Here is a 22,527-nt window from a genome sequence, read left to right on the forward strand (position 1 = left end):
GAATCTGTGGTGCCCAGTAAATGCTGACAGGTGGGAGATTCAGAAATGTGTCATGCTGGGTGTTTTGAGCTCTTTGGCAGAAGTCCTGGCAACAGAGATCATGCAATATGCTGCCTGCATTTCTCCTGCAAGTAGGTCCCTTCCCTCTGCATGTTGCAGTACTCTCCACCAGCACACGGAGAGACAAATCTTTCCCTCTGCCTCCAGCAGGGTCAGTGCCCCGCTCCTTAGTAATATCATCTAGCATTTGCAGATGCTACATTTGCAGAGGTGGTTTGACCTCCATACTTGCCCACTCTGTGCAGCTCAACTTGTGCAAAAATGGGAATGAATTCAGAGGAGAGGAGAAAGAAATTGCCCAGAGAGTTAGACACATTTCTGTATCTTGTTAGATTTTCTCATTTAATATAGATTCCTCGTAAACTTGTCTTTAAGGAAGACAGTTTTTTAGGGAAACCTAGAAACAGCATCCTGAATGAATGCTGAAGGTGGCTCTGTGTTTTCAGCCTCTGTGTCCCAGGGCCTTACAAATAACTCACAGTGATAACGATGAAAGGCTGAAAGAAACACGCATGTCTGCAGAAAAGAAATGTTTTCAAAAGGAGAGATTTTACACTGGTTATCCTTACAGCAGTGATAATGAGAATATAAGTGTCAAGGAAAATATCCCATATCTGTGGTTTAAAGGAAATAAAAAGCAGTGTTTTCTCAGTTGATTTTGAGTAGCTGTTTGTTGTTATGTTATAGGGACTTGTGTTATGCAAAATAGTGGGTCATTTTACCTTAATACTCAAACTGACTGTAAACATTTTTAGTCTTGCTAGCCTTTGCCCATTGAAGGAGCCCCGTGATACAGTTAGTGAGTATCCTTATGGATGCATAGATGTGTAGAGTCTGGAACAAACATTGATTAGTGTTTAGTATTAATATTGCCATGGTTTTCTTGGTTGATTAGTGTCACTGAATTAAACAGAACTAGTCCAGCACCTTTGTATTAATCAGCCAACTGCCGTGATTAGTCTACTGTAACTTATTATATGATTAGTTCAACTATACTGAAGAAATTCTGTGCTAAGTGCCTTTGATTGCTTCCCTGTTCTGCACTAAAACCTGAGAGACACCTTCTCTGTCTGTGAAACTGCTTAGTACCTGAGGCTAACAAGACCTAAGTATTCATGCTGAGTCTTTTTCAACAAAGCAAAATCTTTACCCAGGACTACAAGAAATATATGCCAGAAAGTACATTGTAAAAACTGCAGAATGAGGATAAAGTGCCGACGCTTAATTTCTCATTGCAGATTGTTAGACAGCAGTTCTACATGGAATGTCATTTTTTTTAGCTTAATGACAATGCCTTTAGCAATGTTTTTTTAAAAACTTATGCTGTTTACTTATAAATGTTTTGTTTCCATACTGAAAGGGTGGAAAACAAGTTTTTTTTCTGCTCTCCTTCCTTGCGTACCGGTGGTTTGCATTTCGTTATGCACTGTGGGGTACGTGACTTTTTCTCTACTCTAGCAAGATCTGTGTTACTTTGCTTACACTTTCATCTTTATATTCGTTTTTGTTTCAATTTTGCACATTAATTTGTAGTTCTGAAAAGGAAGGAATTAATCATAGTAGTGTTGGCTGCCACATCCATGCAAACGTTACCACTTAAACTACATGTACTTACATTAGAGTGAAAGTAAATGGGTTTTGTACTACCCCTTTCAACTAACCTTTCAACTCTCTTACTACACACAAGGCCTCATTTTAATTGGTATTTAAATCAAACCTCACTGGGTTTTTTGGTCATGTAAAATACCCCACCGCACTCTGCAACATTTCACAGAACCCATACTAACTCCTTTCAAACACAAAAGCCTCGAAACAGGGACTAAACAAATTACACTGTTTCTCCACACCTAAGTTTCACAGTGATCTAATAGATTTGATCTGATGGGCTCCCCACACTTTTAAGTTGTGAAAGAAAAAAGAAGATTTGCCTGAGTTTTTCTAACGCAAACTCTCCTCCACAGTGCTAGTGTAGGTTACATCTGAAATGGAACAACTCAAAAGTTAGAGTGGAAAAATCGAAGCACAGTCATTTCCACTGAATCAGGTGTTAATTCTGGGGGTTTTTTTTAGGAGTAGGAAATGAATGTGAAATACATGCTAGGTTTAGATGTCTGCATCCCTGGATGTCTTGCAAAGTGTGAGACTGAATATTGCATGCTTCAAATTATTCATTTTGAATGGACTATGAAGCACTATTAGAGAGAAGGGAGAGCGTAGGCAGAGAAACCAGATCCAGCTCATCGCCCTCAAAAAACTCTGTGCTGTGCATGAGTGTGGTCCCTGTCTGGAGTGGGAATGAGCTGCTCAGAGCTCAGCTGCCTGCATCATCCCAGCTTTACTGTCCAGCAGAAATGCTATGATTTATGGCACGGTGTATACCGGAGAGGGTAAAGGAGAGCACTCGTGTGTGTCTGGGAGGCTGTCTGTGCAGCAGCCGTAAGGTGTGGCTGCAGAGTCGCACTGGTGTACCCAAATTAGATCTAAACCAGCCAGCTTGGGAACTGAGAGTTACGCAGGTGCAGCTCAGTAAGGATTAACCCTTGATTCAGGGTCCCAAGGGAGGAAAGAGAAGGGGGTGGGCTCACAACCCCTCATGACCCCTTGCTGCTGTAGCTACTCTGTTATCAGTACCTAGGTTATGCCAGGGATGCCCATAAAGCGTGCTTTCAGATGGAGTGCAGTCATATTTGGAGTCCAAATGTCTCCTTGGGAAATGCAGCTTATGCACTGTTCCCTTTCTCAGGACCAACACTGATGCACTGGAGGTGAGGAAAGCACAAGGTTTTGCTTTCAGTGCAGCTCTCAGGCAGCACGAGGGGTTTATAGGGGTCTGATGAACAAATCCACGCTGCAGATCAAGTCTGCAGACTCCAATTATCTGTTTTATTCCCCCTTCTTATTGGATATTCTTTCCTTCCTTTCTTTCTTTCTTTCTTTCCCTTCTGTTTCAGTCCTTCATTTTATTCAGTCTCACTGAAATGAGCCAGTGTAAAACGTGCTTTTCGTAATAACTATTTAGACTGTTGTAAGTTCGTGGATTGGATCCTCCACCTCACTTAAATCAAAGGTGGCTGTTCATGGCCTGGGGGAAATCTGTGTTTGGTGATGTGATTTGGAGTTTGGTCTGCTCAGGAAGACAAATAGATACAAACTCACTGGATTAACCCCAATATATGCTTTTAGTACCAAGTTCCTTTTCAAAAGCCTGTTTTCATTGGATTTGGATGACAGTACTCTTTGTATTCCCAACTTTAATTAGCAACATCTACGCCATTATGAAAGATGCTGGTCTGATCCAGACTAAGAGTTAGATCCCAAGAGCTATGCAGGCTATCAAATCATAGAATCATAGAATAGTTTGGGTTGGAAGGGACCTCTAAAGGTCATCTAGTCCAACCCCCCTGCCGTGGGCAGGGACATCTTCAACTAGATCAGGTTGCTCAGAGCCCCGTCCAACCTCACCTTGAATGTTTCCAGGCATGGGGCATCCACCACCTCTCCGGGCAACCTGTGCCAGTGTTTCACCACCCGCAGCGTAAAAAATTTCTTCCTTATCTCTAGTCTCAATCTACCCCCCTTTAGTTTAAAGCCATTCCCCCTTGTCCTGTCGCAACAGGCCCTGCTAAAAAGTTTGCCGCCATCTTTTTTAGAAGCCCCCTTTTAGTATTGAAAGACTGCAGTAAGGTGTCCCTGGAACCTTCTCTTCTCCAGGCTGAACAACCCTACTTCTCTCACCCTTTCCTCATAGGAAAGGTGTTCCATCACTTTAATAATTTTTGTGGTAAAAAGCTGCCTTTGGGTGCTTAAACATAGGTATCCAGTGCAATTTCAGCTGTGTGAGTGTCTGAGCCATCCCTACAGCCTTGGCAGATGCCACTGCAGCTATGGGAGACTTGTTTCTTCCCCAGGTGGCAGCAGAAGGTCAGGCAGGATCTGACAAAACACCTTTCTACATGTGCTAGGCATGTAGGAGAGTGCAAATAGATCAAGCCCTGAGTTCCTAAATGGGTAATTTCCCCTTGCAATCACTGTGCTATCAATGTTTCCTGAGTTATCTTTTAGGGTTATGTTCTATTTACGTCACCGGAAGGGATGCAGTTATCTTAAGCCCTGCTAAATCCTGACTTTTAGCATGTGCAGGACCAATACAAACTTGGTCACAGCCATGGCAACGACCCCTCAACTCCCCAGCTTGTCAGCGAGGTCCTGCTCTGAGTGCGCGTATGTCTCTGTTTTGATGGTTATAGTATTCATGACAGCAGTTGTTGGGAATACCAACATGAGGCGCTCTTCTTCACAAAAAAAAAATAGTTCATGTTATGGGCTTCTGAGTAGCCATTAACAGTATTTGGTCTCTGCTTTATTAGGACCTAGGGCTACATGGTTGCCCGTATCAGCTAGTTCTTGGCCATGCTAAAAGCAGGGCTGGGTTTCCTTCCAGCACTAATGAAACCAGGCTGATTCTCCACGCTTATAATAATGAGCAGCACAGCTGGAACATCTTTCATGAAAAACCCAAAAATTTTGATTAATGCCTTCCCCCTCTAAAAAAAAAACAAAACAAAACCCAAAGCAAAAAACCAAAATTGTTTTCTCTTCCTCACCTTTGGGGAGTGATTTATTGCAGCTCTTGTACCAGCTGTCTGTTGTGTTGCGGTATGAGAGCTGAGGCTGTACTGACTCTTCATTTACTCACTTGCAGTTTGGGAGTAGCAGGTCACTGAATCCCTCTTGCTTTCCCCCTCAGATGCCTGACCTCTACAAGCCTATTGGGGGGGGAGCTTTGTAACCTGTTTTTTTCATGTGTGGATGCATAGGCAGATGTGTTAGATCTCCCTTAGGCAGCTTGGCCTGTGAAACGTGTATTTCTGTATAACCTTTATTGATAAACCTAGTGACAAGTTGGCTGCATGCTACTTCTAATGCAACTGTCTGACAGTGGACTTCAGGTTCAGTACAAGCATAACATCATTAAGGTTTTTAACCTTAAATGAAGCAAAACCAAATTTCAAGAACAAATTTGTATAAAATATCACGCGCAAGTATGTCAAAATACAGTATTTCTGGTTTCTGAAGTAGTGCTTCAGTGCTTTCTAAATTGGAAGGAAGGTCTTTCAAGGAGCACCAGCAAATAATAGTTTTAACATTTGGGTTTTTTAATTAAAGTACTTCTTGGAAAACAAGCTAGAACGTACCTAAAAATAAGCACTGCCTAGAGGATGCCCTCCTTCGCCCACAGCAGTCACGCACTTGCCTACTTTTACTACGTCAGGTGGATGAAGGAAGACACATGGAAGAATGTGTCATAGATTTTGAACATCTTTTTTCTCTTGAAAGAAAATAAATGAGTGCTTACCCATTTGGCTCGACACATGTGTTTCTTCGGAGGCTCTCGGCGTTTTCACAGTATTTCCCATTGCGCTCTCTAATTCCGTCAAAGTTCTTCAGAACTAAATCAAAGGAGACACTGAAATTAAACATCAGAATAACACCTGCTGTGCCAACAGATGAGAAATGACCTAGTTTGGGTGTCTCCAATTTTATACAGTTTTGCTTTTGAGAACTCTTGTGTCAAACTCATGTGAGAGTTTTACATACTTGCTAAACTCTCACCACTTTGGTGCTTTTATCAGGGGAATAGCAGAAAACCACAGCTAGGGAAGTTGCCCAGAAGAACGCAGTGTAGTAAAAGTTTCCATTACCAGCACCTCAGCACAATAGGAAGTCACAGTAAAGCCATGCCCATACAGTCATTTCATATACAAAATGTTCTTCTCAGCATTTGGAGTTCTGAAGCTACAAAGAAATTAATTAGATTGATGTATCTGGTTTTCAGCGCTGTGTGTATATTATGTCGCTTTATTGCCGAACACTAAGAACATTGTTTGGTGGGGTTTTTCTGTTGCAGTTGTGCTCTCAGCGAATGTGGGCAGTGTTGTTTTTCCTCTTTTTTCTTTCTTTTTTCTTTTTTTTTTTAAAGTAACGCCTTGCCTCAAAATGTTTGATCTCAAAACACTTCTCCTGCATAAAGCCAGAGGTGCAAATTCTTCTTTTGTCTTAAAAAGTCTTGGTGGATGTACAAGAAACAGTATCAGACAACCGTGGAACTAAATATTGTGAGAGGGACAGTTCCTTCTCATGGCTTTACTGCACCCATCCTAATTCTCCCCGACAGAGGACAGAGAGAAAAACCCTTTGGATGTGGAAGCTGTCTCATGCTATGGTATATTTTCAGAGGCAGAGTAGAATAAGTTATATGTTTGAAATTGTTCATTAAAGCAAAATAACTCAACACCACTAGCTGATAGGTAATTATATTATTTAAAATAGATTTCTGTCAGTTGCCTGTGAAAATGATAACGGGAGCTCTAGCAGCATCATGTGAGTATTCTGCATCTTTCAGTCTTTTCTACCTTAAATATTTCAAAGATGATTACTGCATTTGGTGTGCTGCTCTGTACTTACAACAGGCTAGAGCCTGACAGTGTTAGCTGGAGAGGTGTCTAACTTGAGAAGCAGTACTGCTGAAATTAGTGAGACTTTATTATTAATTGTCTTTTGGAATAAGCTTGGCAGAATTAGTATATTGCTTAATACCATAAATTTTTGATGTCTTACAGCAAGTTCAGGAAGACACCCTACAGAATAAAATGCCGTTCAAAAGAAAGAGAATTTGTCTCTTATCAAAGGCAGGTAGATCAGTGCTAAAACAGATGGTAATGCACAGTTTGACTCCACCTCATCTGATTTTCAAGCTTCTTAGTGCTTGTTCCCAAAAGCTCTTTGCTAGAAGCCTCCATTTCACCAGCCAAATGGCACGTTACCCTTTCACTGCCTGCACTCAGGAACTAGCTTGTGGCACATCTGTAGGATGCAGCTGTGTCAGTGTCTTTCTGAGAAGTGTCTGAAATCTGCTTTCACAAGAACAAAAAACTGTTTCACTGCCTGATATAAGAAGTTTAGAAGCTGAATAAAAAAGTAGCCTTAAATTTAAATAAACTATTTGGGTATTCATGTTTGAATAAAAGGGTCTCTCTTGATAGAAAACACAAAATCATTCTCCATTTAAATGCACCTAAGTTTCTAAGACTGAAATCAGAATTCATTTTGGCAGGCACTGTCTACTTGCAAGATTATAATTTCCTGAACTAACTATGAATATTTTTTCGCAAGACCCAATTTTAATTTCTTCAACATTTTTTTCAGTTGTTTCCCATCAGGAATAAGAGGTATACGCATAGGAACAGTGCAGCCAGTACTTTGGCTACAGATATTATAGCTTTTCCTGGCTCATCCTCAAATTAGCCAGCAAAATTTCCTGGGCATGGCAATAGAGAGCTCAACAGGGCTGAAAAAGTCAGCTGAAGAAGTGGGATAAATACCTGGACAGATAACCTCTGCTGAGCTCTGTGCTGTAGTAGCTGCATTTTTGCAGTACTTGAAAAGGGCAGTTCAAATCTGGCTAAGTGTATGGTAAGTAAGCTGCAGTTACCAAAAACTTCGTGCAATTCCAAATAGGTGCCAAGCATGGCAGCATAAATATCTTATGCCCATCTATAATTTTATCACATGCAATTGTTAGTTAGATGAGAATAGTATTTGAATTTTGTGTCACAAAAGTATGGAAAATAGAGTCCTACCTCTATGTACCTCTTTATTCTGGGTCTTGGTATTTGAGGGCCAGGAGAGCAAGTCATCCTACTAGCGATCAGACTCGTGACAGAGTGCTTTCAAAGGCTTTTTTCCTACTCTTAAGATACAGTGGATACAATTTTCAGGTGTGCCTGAGTCACTTTGGAAAGTGATGCGTAGCATTTGTACGTGATGGAAAGACTCCTGAAAAATTTACCTCACACTTACAAACTTTCTAAAAGCACGGCACATTCGAGCAAGGCACCTTCATTTTTCTAGATGGTATTTAGGGATCTAAACTGTAAATGTTGCTTTAAAAATACCTGAAGTGTTTCTGAAGGTTTGCTTATATTAATTTGTAATTAAACCACTTGCGGTCTAGTCCAAACAGATTAAGGACCAGAAAACAGGCATGTGCCTACTTTGTATTTTTTGCAGAGCACATCGAAAACTGGCCTGGCACACTTCTGCCATACAAATCACCGTTCTTCTCAAGGCACCTCTGAAGTCAACAGAACAGAGCGTGCAGCTCAGTGCTGCTACTTTAGATGCGGAAGAATCTGACTTACGGAAAATACAAATGTTATAAAGTACTTACTTACAGTAACAGGGAAGAGCAATGACGTTTTGGACTTTGATATTGCTAGTGTGACAGTTTGCTGTGTCTCATTACCTTTTCCATCCTGTTTTACTGTCAGTAATTACCATTGGTGGCAGCATAAAGTCTTGACAGGGACAGAGAGTTCAAGATGTTCTCTAGTCTCATGGCAGAAGTGTTCAATAAAAATAAGCAAATGGAAAGCTGTGACCACTGCTGTTGATTCACTTATCCAAAATGGTTAAAAGGAAAATGACAGATATCAGACTAGGTTTTACCACCAAGGCCACTTGTCACTATGCATTTGGGCAGAGTAAAGGTTCCTATAGTCCAGTCAAAGGTGGTGGAGTGAATGCCCTGAGGTATGGCTCAACTCTCAGACATTTGAAAATCGGATGGAAATGGAAGAAATTGGAAGTTTTGTTTGAAACGGGGTGGGGCAAGGCAAAAGATTGTTTCTACTTGCTCGCTGGCAATGGCATGTCATTGTTTTTAGAGTAACAGTGTATGAATTAGTATCCTAAGTATTTCTAAAACAGCAGTGCACATGACTCTCAAGTGCGTGATAGAACTTAACAGCTTAAGTAGCTTGTGCTTGCGTCGAGTATTGGCAGCGCAATACAAATCCACTGTATTGCTATATAGACTTACAGGAAACTGTAGAGCATCTTGTGGCTGAGCCGATTTTTTATCATGTAAGTCAATAGCGGAACAATAACAGTTTTATAGATGATATTCTTTTGAAATGGTGAATCTGCTCCAGGCACAGCATCTCACTTAAATTTGGTGACAGTTTGGGATACGAGAAGACATGGTATCCCTCTGTCGTAGAAGCAGACAGTTATGCCAGATCCAAAGAAAATTATTCACTGAGGGTGATTTGGGAAGAATTAAGGAGAGGTGATAGACTCTAAGCTCACCTTGTCTTAGCAACCTAAAGCCCTGCATGGAGGAGTGCAGCTGCTGTTCAGCTTGGAGGAACCGCTGTGATGCTGGGCTGCGAACCAAACTACCTGCAGTTGTAAGGGTGGCTTTCCCCACTCACAGACCACCTCCTCAGGCTTGTGTGGAAATTAGATTTTAACTATTAAGATTGTATTTGCAGTCTTCCAAGCTTTGGCCCTTCCTCCCCTCCCCTTTCCACTTGTGCACGTGCTGTTTAACGATCGCTGGTTGCTGCAGCCATAGCTGTTTGCCAACATGCATCTAGTGGGGTTTAGTGATCTTTACTGCTTTATTTTTGCTGCCAAAAGGAAGGTGAGGAAAAATCTACAGCCCCAGCCCTGCTTCGTGTCCTATTTATCAATGGCAGAATTCTCAGCAGATATGAACTCTTCACCTGTCAAGACTGGAATCTCACTGACCTACATCGTGGGTCCCAAAAACCTGTGGTACAATTTACACTTTCCGTTCCTGCATGCAGCACATGTAGCAATAATTTCCTCTCACAGAATCTGTTCTCTGAGAAAATGCGCTTCTGGAGCAGTTAAATAGAACGGCACATAGGAAAGTCCATCTCTTTGTAAGAACTTTTTCAAAGTTATATTTAAAATGATCAAGAATTAGTAAATATAAAGAAACAAAAATAATAAGAGAAATAAAAAGGCAAAATAAGCACCTGAGTAAAGTCTCTCTGCAAGGAATACTGCAGACTAGTAAAATTAGGACATTCATCATTCCTGAGATGCTCTACCCTATTTTATTTTTGTTACCGGATATTCACATCTATACCGCCAAGGTCTTAGAATTTAATTCTCAATAAGGTTCACAGGTAATGTCTGAATCCCCTTTAGCCTGACAATTAGTTCACCAGCATCCTGTTATTTTTCATGTGGGAAAAAAAGCAGCTTAGATTTCAGAAGCTGTATATTTTTTGGTGAATTTCTCTTAATTTGTCGTGAATCAAAATGAGCATCCTTTCAGCTTTTAGGCACTTGTACCTTTGCGCTTAGAAAGAACAATGTAATGCTGTAATCAAGGTAATTCACAGAAACATGCAACTATGAAATAAGACAGAAATACCACATTATGCAAACTTCTAACACTTTGAATAAAAAGCCCACTAATCTGTGACATTTCTCATATTTTGGGTTATAGTGAGCTGCAGTTTACTTCAGCATAAAGCCCTATGCATCTAGCTTACTGTGAGCTTTCAGTAGAAATACTCCTTGTCCCTTCTATCTTTAGTACCACTCCTTATGAAAAGGATCAAGACAGGCTTTTCTATTTCTACCTTTGGTGGTACTTGAAATCCATGGTCTGAATACTGTCATTGGTAATGAAATAGAACTCCCTTTTATATAAATAAAATTGAAAAAGTTGTTCCCGTATGCAGATAATCTAAAATGTATCAGAGTAATGATTACCTTTAAATGCTAGGCATGATATTCCAGGTTGAAGTATTTCTCAAAAAAGCCGTAGTCATAATACTGCTCTCATGCTGCCAGCAAGGTTTAGCTGATCAAGTCGAGGAGCAGCCGGTCGAATGAGTGTGCTGTGAAGTTCACGCTGTCATGTAGAGCAGCATTTGCCAAACAGGCCACATACTTCCTCTCTGAGAAATAAGGAAGGCTCAAAGTGTTTGCAACAGATGAGGTTCCTGTTGCAAGTCACTACTCAAGACACTTTTTATCTATGGGCTGAGGAAAACAGGGAGCTTTTCAACATATTGCATCAGGGCTGGTTTGAGCAGATATAAAAAATGAGCAAAATAACGTGTTTTACATTACTTACACAGAAAGGGTTTCTCTTTCTCCTTTTTTTTTTTTTCTTCCAAATTTATTTGTCCAGTAATGTTCAGTCCCCAACTCTTTTGTTTTATGTAGTTTTGCTATTTTTTTCAGACTGACAGGAGGAGGCACAAAACTTTGTTTTCTACTCTTATTGAGACTGGATGGGAATGCAAGGTTTGCTTTATTCTTTACTCTGCACTCCAAAACACCTCTATCTGCAAATAATTGAAGCTCAATACCAGCAATGAAAGAATATGGAGTGAAAGCCTGTCTATGAAGCACATTTTCACATCAGTTGTACCAAGTGCAGAAGCAGGAGCCCCAGGACCTCTCATCTCAGTGTCTGAGATGGGGAAAACAAGATACTAGCCTCTTAAATAACCTGACTAAAGTCCCTCAGGTATATAGTACTGCAGATATGAATACAGAAGTCAAAGGGACTCACTAAGGTTGGCCCTTTGCTTTTATGATCAAGATGTGATCTGAAAAGCTCATATACCTAATTTTGTATAGTAAAATTAAAACAAACAAACAAACAAAACCACCAGAAAACCCAGCAAGCCCAAGTAGAGTTCCTACTTCACACCGGAGTAGCTCTGAGTACGTTCATTGTAATGCCAACCTGTTTGATGATGAAAACTAAAAGTTGACAAGTGTGGGAGCTGTTGTGTAAGCGTTATTGGAATCAGGAGAGAGTGATCAAATTCCCAAAGCTGTGCCAAAATTTGGACCTATGGTAATTACAGGAGAATATCCTTTCTCTTTGATGGGCTGTGCTAGCAGTCCTCACCTTGCAGGGACAGGAAAGCATTAGGGAGCTTGATAAGCAAATCAGTCTACAACACAGAGCCATGACAGTGTTATAACCAGTGCTCTGCAGAGCTGGTTTTACCATAATACCCCATGATTATCCCTGCCACTTATATTTTGATCATTTAGGACCTTATTGCTTTCTTCAAATCACAGGGATGTGGCATGCACATTTCCTAATGGCATTCAACGAATGGATGTACAATGTTTCTGGAATTACTAAAAGATCATGGGTTGGGCAATGTCTGCACCACACATGGGAATAGGCAGGGGTAGAGCTCTGCCTTTTCCTGGTCCTTCTCACCAATATCTACCTTAGGCTGGCTCTGACAGTCTTTGTGCCTTTGCAAGAAGTCAGGTTACGTCCCAAGATGTACTCACGAATGGGGCAGGTCTCAGACTGAGCAGGAAAGATTGGTCTTGTTAAAGAAGAGGTTCGACTTGCTTGGTAGAACATACTCCACTGGAAACACGATAAATCTCAGCCATGGTTTGTACCATGCTTGTAGAAGAACAGATGAGTTTGCAGTGGAGGGAGGTAAATAAAATTCTCCTTTTCCATGTCATTTCTGGCTCTTTCTGGTGGCTAGTTACCATTGTGCAATGAGAGCCAGTTTATCCTTCAAATGCGTTCAGCTAATAACTTGTTTTAAATGATAAGATAATTGATAACGTAACATTTGCATCTAAATGGAAGAAAGTTTTGATATGAATTAAGTGCAGCTTTATAGGTCATCTTAAAAGTATTCATACCCTGTTATTCAAGTCACTAACCTGACACAGGCACTCAGTGAGTCACCTGAGAGAGGAACATTGCACTAGCAGGACTGCCTCTGGTTACAGCAAAGAGGGATTTGCCAAGACTTGTGTATAAAAAAGAAATCTTCCTTCTTGAAAATGTTATTTTTAATACAAGAGGGAGGACCTTCCCGTTTCCCCCATTTTTATCTGGAAATCACTGTTCTAGTAGATGGTTATGGAGGGAAAAATGTTTATAACTCAACCTCCCTTTCCATTGCTGAACTGACCTGCCAATTCCCTGTTACACTTTGTGTGCTAGTGTTTGCCATGTGTCTACCACATAGCTTTTTAGCTGTGATAGAGACTCCCTGAGTTGGTCCCAAAGATTTCGACTCCTCCAGGTTCTTGAAGACAGACTTTGTTGGAAAGCCTGGAAAAAATGACATTAATGTCTTCATATAGAGCCCTGCAACCTTGGTGTGTTGTAAGCACTTGCCACTATGCAGAATTAGATGTCTAAGGAAAAGCAATGCAAGGTACTGGAATACAACCCTTCAAGAAAAAAAAACAAAAAGGCCCCAAATTGAAAACAACTTCTGAAAATACTTTAAATCCAGTCTTTTAGAGAATAATCTGTTAAGCTGATTGGAAAGAAGAGTTAGCGGTCACTTAGTTGCAGCTTGCTTATTTTTGCAGGGAGAAAACAAGGATATAAGCAGTCTCTTTAATCTGGCATTAACTGAAACTGAAGACATCCTCAAACAGAAATATGGTGCAGTTTCCTTTCAGTGGAGTGATTGTCTTCAGGCACAAACTGCAAAGGAGAAGATTGCGGTATCCATTTCTCTGTGTCTCTGAGCCCAGCTTAAATGCCTCATGCAAGATCAGTTTTTAGTCAAACACAAGCCACGTTTTAAGTGATAGGAAGCACTTAAGCTCAGCAGTCAGGAAATGGAAGAGCCTTGGCTATCCCGGAGGTCAAACCAGATGGTCTGACAGATACTTCTGGCTGTGAACTGCATGCCTCTGAGCCTGGAGAGTGCCTAGCTGTGTAGGGTCACTATCTTTAACAAATAAAATATTGCTGTACAGCTGGCTTTTTTGGGAAAGTAGAATTATCAGGTCATTTCATTAGATATTTTTTGATCTTGCTTCTTGGGTGGTGTTACTGATATTGCTGTTTGTATTGTCTATAGCGTGCTTCTGTGCAGACAGAAAGCCTGCTTCATAAGGAGTCTGCAGCCTTGCAGCCATCAAACTGCATTAATTTGAAGGGAGTGCATGTGTTGAAGAGACGAATGTGGCTCAAGCAGGGTTTTCAGTTTCAAGTCAGGTTGGAAAAACAAGAGGTCGTGGTGTGAGGAGAGGAAGAAGGTTTTGGGTTTAGAGTGTGGGTGATAAAAACTAGTTGCAGTGAAGTTTCTAATAGTTAGATCTGTTGTGAATCAGTTTTGAAAAACTTTGCAGAAGTGAATTTCCAGAGCAAATGAGGAATTTAAAGACATTCAGCACTGCAGCTTATATGGCTATTGTCTTTTCCAGCTATGTTGGGAGACAGAGGTACAACTTACAGTAATAGTCCATATATTCTTTTTTATTATCTCATCAGAATAGCAGCAAGGGGTGCTATATAACTAAAAGCTCCTGAACTGTGAGACATCTGAAGCAGAAAGCTAGCATTTGTCTAGACGAGAATAGTTAGATGTGCCCAACAAGTGGAGGGAGAATTGGGATGGACAGGATAGCGCCAGTACAGATCTGTGAGCTATGATGTCCCAAGAGAGAAGTTTGCAAGAGGTACCAGCCACAACTCAGCCGATCACAGCCTACATCAAAGCAAGAATTCCTCTTCATGTAATACTGATTTACATTCATCAGCTTCTCACCACTGTGAGCTGCATTTCCTAGTATGAATTTCTACTGTCTAGCTTAACCTTTAATTTTGCAAAGAGAAATAAAGAAATGTTTGTGAAGCTGCTGGTCCCTGAACTAAATAGTACTGAAAGCTTTGCCTTCTATTTTCAATGCCATCACTTGTTACAGTAAGTACTATTGCCCAACTATTGCCCATAGTAATGTCCCCACTCTTCCTATGAATTTAGGAGGACAGTGTAATATTGCTGTTGGGGATTGTGCAACACAGCTGCAACCACTTCTCAGCAGTTCAGTGCTGAATGCTTTCATCCGGATGGTTGTCAAAAAAGACATCGGAACTTCCTCTGATGACAGTGGGTCAATCCATAAGGACACCTGAAACAAGAACTGCGTGTGGCTTCAGTTCACTGTCAAGCCCTTCAAAAATGATGATGAGATAGGAAATACCCTGTGATGGCAAGATGGCTAATGTTCACAATTTTATTGTATATCATATTCTTTAGAGGTTTGCTTTCAAAAAACTATTCTGCAGGATTATCTGAAGACCTCAGCTGTTAGTTTTAAAGTGAATTTTTTAGCTCTTGTGTTTATAGGTGCAGGAGAATTCCTGGAGAATTAAAAAATGGAGGACTAACAAAAAGAACAGAGTGTTTGTTATTTTTGAGCTGATCTCATGATTTTTGGTTTCCTGATTCATGATTCTGTCATGTTGATTGTAATATAGGTGTCATGTAATGGAAATGAACAGTCCCTCTGCTATTTCTGCTTCTGCCTAAATAGTCTTACTTTTTAAAGGCCACAACTCCTCCATTACTGGTTGCTGGGACTAATCACACAAATAAATTACAGTTTTATAGGAAAAGAGGGAAATGCCGAGTGTAGCTATGTTATCCTCTGTGTCTTGAGCCTGCCTCTAATGTGGCTACAGCATTTAGGGAAGATTTCTTTTTATTGTGAAAACTGCAGGCTCAAAAAGGAAGAAATTTACTTCTGGGCAGTCTCCAGCTTCTGCTCTTACTTATTTGTTCCTGAGTTTTTTTGGTGAGGACGAGGAAACAATGAGCCTGAATTGTGATGTGAATTTGAAAAACAGAGAACTGGTACAGTTTTGCTTGCCTAACTTCTGCGGTAAGAGAAGCCTTGTTTCCAGAGCCTGGAACGTATTTCAGATGCACCAGGGGAGGGAACATAATGGTATTGCTTCCAAACACTGCTTGAATGATATCCCAAGTTCCTCTATCACCCGCTTCCGGTCCCAATAAAAATTAAACATGAATAACTGTAGTGGATATCACATCTCTTTCAAACCTCAAACGCAAGGCATGCTTCCTGAATGCGGATGTTATCGAAAAAAGCAAACTGAGGAAGTGGCCATTGCCATAGAAAATAGAAGAAAAAAACCCAACAGAACAAAGAGCACGTAAACCTGTTCTAACAACTCATGCAAAGAAGAGAAGATATCCACAGCTAGAGTAAGGCTTCAAACAAGAACTCTCTTCACCTTGCAAATGTATTTGCAGAAGTTCTGGGTTTTTCTTTCACTCGTCAAGGTTGGACCATATCTAATGCTAGCCCATACACATCCAGTGCTGTGACATGAAGATTTGCCTGTCCAGGCTTTTAGCTCTCCCTCTGCAGAGAGGACTTGTGTCCTATCCAGAACCTTTTGCAATCGTTGTTTGACTCAGTACTTGACCCAAGGGCAGTCTTTCACTTTGTAGAGATCTCAGAGACAGGGGAACTTTGCACAGCTTTTAAAATGCCTGGGAGGAGATGTGTTCAAAATCAAGCATGCTCTAGGATGTTTTGCTTGGATTTTTGGATTCCATATGTCATCTGATCTCAATACTCTCTTTCCTTACCAAACTTAACCTTTTCATAAGGCAACTTCAGAATTTCCACAGAAACTGCCACTTTCAAAATTTGTGAAACTTTCAGAATTTGGGAAATTGAAGCCCTTTAATTTGTTATGGTTTTGGTTTGTTTTGTTTTAAATGAATGCCATTTAGAGGTACTGGATACTTGATAAAACATGCTGAGCACGTTCAGATCTGATGTTGAAGAATATGTTTGCCAGATTAGTGGATAGATATTATGCAATCCTAGATCTAATTTCTCTGCTCTAACAAGGAGACACATAATTCCTTGCTCCAAATGAAAAGCAAGGAAGCTACTCTTCTGAGGGAAGCTGGCATGCCGTGTTATCCCTTTTCTAGTCTCACTCATCCTAGTTCTGGTGAACATGCTTTTCCGAAGGTCACTCAAAAAAGCAACGTTCTCATTCTGCATCCTGGGGACACACCCCCACACAGAGACACTCTCATCAAGGATATTTTTCTTTCTCTCTCATGATGAACTGAGTCAGTGTACCTAGTCAGCAGCTGGCAAATAGCATGCCTTACAAACACAAAATAGGCCACCGCAAATCCCACGTGAGGATAAAGCCCATTGCTCACTCAAGTTCTCATCTAAATCGAGGGCGGAAGTGAGGAATAAGACCAAGCGGTGTTTATTTCTTCTTTAGTTCTTTGCCCTCTTAAAACCAGAGATGGCTCTTATAGTGCCCCAGGATTGACAATTTTAGTTTTTTCGTTTGCTTATCTGCAACCATCTGCATCTTAGTCATTAAGCTAATAACAGTGCTTGTTTTCCAGATCCCTTAAAAAGGAAGAGAAACCTTTCAGGAAGGTAATAGCACTGGAAATTCTACATACAGTGAACTAAGAAGACTGTCTCTACATCCAAACAATAACTTCTTTCTAATTATTTTTGGAAACCAATTTCTCCAGTTGTGAGCAATGGTATCCTATTAGTATCAATGGGTCTTCTTGTTTGAAATATAAAAAATGTCCTGGGTGCTGGCCAGGGCTGCACAGAGTTCTTCAGGCTCAAAGGTTTGAGATAATTTCGGATTAAGGATTTGCTGTTTGTTTTCTGTTTCTTTTTAACTCACTCCTGATTTTATGCTTTTTCAGACTTATAGTTATGCTTTGAGCAAATTCAGTAAGAAGTAAGTTAATCAGTTGAATAGATCGGGGTCTTTCATATCATGCAGCTAGGGTTTGGTTTTTTTTAGAAGACGGAAGCTAATCTTAGCAGTTATTATAGTAAACTGATGTAAATGTTTGGAAATTAGTCATTTGAACCATGTCGGAGCTATTCCAGCCTTTCTGTTCTAGGTCAGATCTTATCAGATTTATGCTAATTTATCTGCATTTTCAATAAATAGTTTTTGTGGTTACTCAACAATGTTGTACCATCTTTTCTTGGTGAGGACCTTTTCCATGCTGGCACAGCTGTAGGAAAGAAACAAAGAGTCTGGGATAGAGATTGGACTGTAGCCTGTGCTCTGATTTTGATGTGCTCTGGCTCTGGTTGATCTTCTGCAGCTTGGTTTAGCCTTTTGTTCCTGCTACCTCTGCTCATAGCTCTTCTAAACTCTCACTGCTCCTTGGGTTAGCTGTCTTAGAGTTTCTAGCCTAAATTTATTTACACTCAATATGAATAGTTAATGCCTATTTGGCCTTGTACCAGCATTGTCCTAAGGTATAAATAGCTTTTCTTCATGGATTCCTTTATAAAGTTCATGCCTGTCTCAGTCCTTGTCTATCACAGTTAAGGAAGTAAAACTCTATTTAGTTTTCTCTTGTAAGATGGGCTCTTCATTCCCTGATGTGCCTCACAGCACCTTCTTTGTATCTGCTCCTGTCTGAATGTTTCTCCTTCCAGCAAAGTTTTCAGAAAGTTTTGTGACTTGGTTATAGACATAACATAGACACTTTTCAGAGGTCTTCCAAAATAACCATGGCAGAGCTGGAAACAGCCAAACCTATCCTTCTCCCTTTTGCTTTGATCGTTCAAACTTGCTTCTTACGATTTAAATACCAGTGTTTTACATTCTGCAGCTGGGCAGAGTTTGCTTCTCATCTTTTTTACCTGCACCAGGGGACCGGGTGTTTTGACAGTATGTGTTGACTGATATTGTCTTTCTTTTCCAGGGAGGTTCAGCTTTTTCTCCATCATCCATTATTACTAAGAGGAGAGTGCAGACCCAAGCAGCAGTCCTGGCTGAAGATGTGGGATGCCCTTCATCCACCAGTGAGGAAATTGTAGCCTGCCTCCGCCAATTGCCTGCTCATGTCCTCAATGATGCACAGACTAAGGTACACCATAGCAAAATATATGCCATTGGCAAGGAATCAAAAAGTTTCCATTGACACAAAGCTGTGAGGAAGATTAAAAAATAAATTCGGCTGAATCCTTGTGAAAGAGGAACTGGACTAGCTTTGGTGGAGTGATGCTGATGTCCATGACATCCACCTCTGACCTATGAATACTCACAGCTTGATTCTCCTTTAGACTAAATTCCTTTTACACTACTTTGACCACGTCTTCCGGAATTAATCTAAATATAGTTTTTACCTTTTTTCAGCCCCCTCTCATCTGCCCCTGGGTGTTACTCCAGAGGAGAATCAAGTGTCTGTAGCTTCAGTAACTGCATTTTTGCAGAAAAGTAAGTGGAGAGGGATATCAGTGCTCTGTCTCTTAAGTGGGAGACTTGTGAAAGCTGCAGTATAAATGATTCTAGAGACGGATCCTTTACCCACAGATTAAAACACCCACCAGCAATACATTTTCCAGTCAGGGCCAGCATAAAACCAATCCCTAATTTAAAACAATATTTTTATGACTATGAGACCACCAATTCTCTTGGCCTATTCAGCTTGTTTCACCTACTGAAACTGTCAGCAAAAGCATTGCTTCCTGCTAATGGTGAGTTTGTACTTACATTAACTGACCACTTGTTCACTTGAAGGCTATCAGCTCAGTTTTCTGAAACATAAGTAAAATGGAAATGACCAGGGTGAGCTAATTTAACTGCACTATTATTGCTTTTTTGTTAATCTAGCTCCTAGCTATAAGTGGTCCATTCCAGTACTGGGGTCCAGTGATGGATGGAATTCACCTTCAGGAACCTTTAGCTAAATTCCTGCAGCGCCCTCAACTTCGGAAAGTAGATCTGCTCATTGGAAGTGCTCAGCAAGATGGGTTGATCAGCAGAGCTAAGGCAATTAAGGTAGGAAGAGACTCACTGTTAAGGAACTGATAGTATTACTATTACTATAGTGATGACAGTAATCATACGCAGCCAGGACAGATCCTTTTTGATTTCTACAATTTGTGAATTATACTCCATGCAAATATGCAAAGGCATTGTTGATCTCCAGCCAGTCCTGTTTAGGCTGATTAATGGCATTATTATATTTGTTGATTAAAACTACTGGGGAAGATATGAAAAGGTAAAAGATCAGCAATGATTTAGCATGTATTAATATGCAGCAGTATGTTTTACTGTCTCTGAAATCCTATTTATATTGCAGTCTCAGTTGTATATCACAAGGAAGAAAGCAAGGTCATAACTTGGTTATGAAGTTCTTCACTGTGCAACAGGGCTAAGTCAGTCTTTTCCATGCCAACTTTTTTTTTGTGGCAACCTTTTTTCTCTGTTGCCTTTAAGAAGTACGTTTTCTTGTAAAGATGATTCTGAATATGGACTAGCTATGACTAAGAATAGCACTGGCCTGATGTGTGGGCTAGGGTATCAGGGCATAAACCGGTGAAATGAGAAAGAATTGTGTCCATGCTGTACTTTGGACATAAAAGTCCTCAAAAGCATGAAGGTCTACCCAGAGGGATTTTGCATCTTCTTGTGAACCCTCTGACATTGTCTGTTCTTGAGACAGCACATCAACTCTTCTAGTTCATTTGTCCTTCTCTACAATGGGAACAATAGCACTTCCTTGTTTAACACTGCCAAATTAAATTAAATGTTCCAACGTGCTCAGATATGTGCTAAGAAATCAACAGGAGAATGTAACACAGCAGGGACTATTCTGAAGGTTATCTAAGTGAACTGCAGGTCTGTTGCTATCTTTCTGTAACTGTGGATTTCAACTCTTACGAGGCAGTGAAAGGTTAATCCCAGCTTCTCTTTGCTGGTAGCCAATAACACATAGACCAATTTACTTCAGAATTAATGACAAAATTACCCCTTTGAAAGAATGCTTTTTGACCCACCTGAATAAAGTTCATATTGCTTGTTTAGTCTCCATCAGAAATTTCCTGCTGTTATTTCATGTATCTTTCTCTTTTGGAATCAATTAAAAGAGGAAGTCAGGCATAGGAAATGGACTGTGATGCTGGAGGCCTGCAGATAATGATCCAGACCCTGTGAGAGGGGAATAAACCTCAGTAACCTCATTACAAGTCATGTGATGAAGACTAGGAAGTGAAATTCTTTCCTTTACCACTATTTCAACATGTAACAGCTGTCTGCAAAACCGAAATGAAATTCCATGATGTATTAGAAATTATGCAACAAATCATGGTGTTAATGAAAGCCACAAGTGCTAAAAGCCAGCACTGTCAGGTTGAAATGAAAAGGAAAAACACTTGTCAGCCATAAAATGTTGTCTTTCCAAAAAGAAAATCTGGAATATCTTCTTTATTTAAAGTCTTGCAGTAAATAAGATTGGAAGGGGACTCAAAAAGTTAGTGCAACTCAACCCTAAGAAATGGTTGTATCTACCTCAACCTGAAAGACCTGTTTTAAAATCTCCTGCTGCTGGAGATCTTCTGATCTCCTTTGGCAAGGGTTAAACTATCGTTACTTAGAAGGATAGTTAACTTATTTACTAGCTATTATAATAGTACCTACCTTACTTAGTGCTACTGCTGTAAGTCAGATTCCGTCTCTATTCTAGAAAATTCATAATGTTCATGGTAGGTGATTATATTTTGTTTTCTCCCTTTTAACTTCTTTAAGCTGTTTTCATGTTCTCAGTAAGAACTGATGATTTTTTTAATGCAGGTTTTCTTCTATTTCTATTTTCTTCAGGTTTTTAGGGCTTGAGGGAATATGACTGTTTTGACCAGTCTGTATTCCTGTCTTGGGATTGTTTTCTTAACTCGCTGCAAGGTTAAAGTTTCCTGATTTCTTCCTTGTCCACACAGTTAGTGTATTAATTGCGGGGAAACTTCCTCCGTCATTGAGCTATTTAAGAACATGCATTTTCCAGGTCCTCAAGAGCATTTCTACATCATAGCCATGACGATGCATGGTTGCTGCAGTCAGTCAGATGATCTGAGTCAGAAGTCCTGAGTAGGCCACAGACATATTTAGCTACAGTGGCAGAAACTGGTATGGGTGGTCATTGTTACTGAGAAGTCTGTGCCCCATTTTCTCTGTCATGATGTCATAAGGGATCTTTGATCTGTGCTAACTGTCCTCTCCCCACAATAGACCTAAAAGAAGGATTGGGACAACCCACACTGTATCCCACTCTTCTACTTTATTCGTTTTCAGGGTTCCCTTGAGGTAGATCTAACTTGCATCTTTCTGGGGAAACCCAAAGCTGGTTTTACTGGTATACTAAGGAAGGTGGGAGGGCTTAGCTGGTGGACAGAGCACTGAACTCAACTCAGGGAACCAAGATATAGTTCCTAGTTTGCCTCTGACTACAACCAAGTTATTTAATCTGTTCTACAAAGAGGGGACCAAACCTCCCTGGGCTGAAAATCCACCTGTGGATGTGCTCCAACTCTGTAGAGAGAAGAACCACGCATGTATTTGGGTAGATAAATGGCACAACTAAAAGGTCCTGTGGCAAGTGTATGGAATTGGCAAAGTCCTTCATTTCCACCTCCTTTAGGATGACTGATTTCAGTGTAGTCAGGTGCAAAGAGTGGGGGATAGAAAAATTTAACCCCCGCTGACCTGTTCCACCAGTTCCCGGGAATAGCTGTGCTGGCAAATTCAGCCAAGGGCTTGCTCTATTAATCCTGGTCTTGCTCTATTAGTACTGATTCTGTAAATGGTGAGGAGACACTTTTAGCCATTTGGATGCAAGCAAGCTTGAGATGTGATGCAAATCTTATCACCTTAGACTGGAGCTGCATGCAAGTTTTATAAACTCTTAGCAGTTGAGTCTTAGGAGTGAGGGTAAAACCTCTAGACTGCAACCAGACCCGAAGGTGGTAAATCCAGTTGGCACCATGTTGTTCTGTGGGGGCTTACTG

General features: G+C 40.5%; 2 protein-coding genes across 2 annotated transcripts in view; one reads left to right on the plus strand and one right to left on the minus strand.

Annotated features, from left to right (window-relative positions):
* The window catches only part of SLA (Src-like-adaptor), a 22,109-nt gene extending 11,383 nt beyond the window's left edge, over positions 1 to 10,726 (minus strand). Inside the window, exons 1-2 of the mRNA XM_009323363.1 lie at positions 10,657 to 10,726; positions 5,417 to 5,510 (exon numbers count right to left, since the gene is read on the minus strand). Of these exons, the coding sequence (XP_009321638.1) occupies positions 5,417 to 5,477 (61 nt within the window). The 5' untranslated portion in view covers positions 5,478 to 5,510; positions 10,657 to 10,726. The remainder of the gene's footprint in view (positions 1 to 5,416; positions 5,511 to 10,656) is intronic.
* Positions 1 to 22,527, plus strand: part of TG (thyroglobulin) — a 166,384-nt gene that overhangs the window by 116,223 nt on the left and 27,634 nt on the right. Inside the window, exons 42-43 of the mRNA XM_009323383.1 lie at positions 18,447 to 18,611; positions 19,358 to 19,525. Of these exons, the coding sequence (XP_009321658.1) occupies positions 18,447 to 18,611; positions 19,358 to 19,525 (333 nt within the window). The remainder of the gene's footprint in view (positions 1 to 18,446; positions 18,612 to 19,357; positions 19,526 to 22,527) is intronic.

Source organism: Pygoscelis adeliae, unplaced genomic scaffold (assembly GCF_000699105.1).
Source record: "Pygoscelis adeliae isolate BGI_AS28 unplaced genomic scaffold, ASM69910v1 Scaffold103, whole genome shotgun sequence".
In the NCBI taxonomy this organism is placed as follows: domain Eukaryota; kingdom Metazoa; phylum Chordata; class Aves; order Sphenisciformes; family Spheniscidae; genus Pygoscelis; species Pygoscelis adeliae.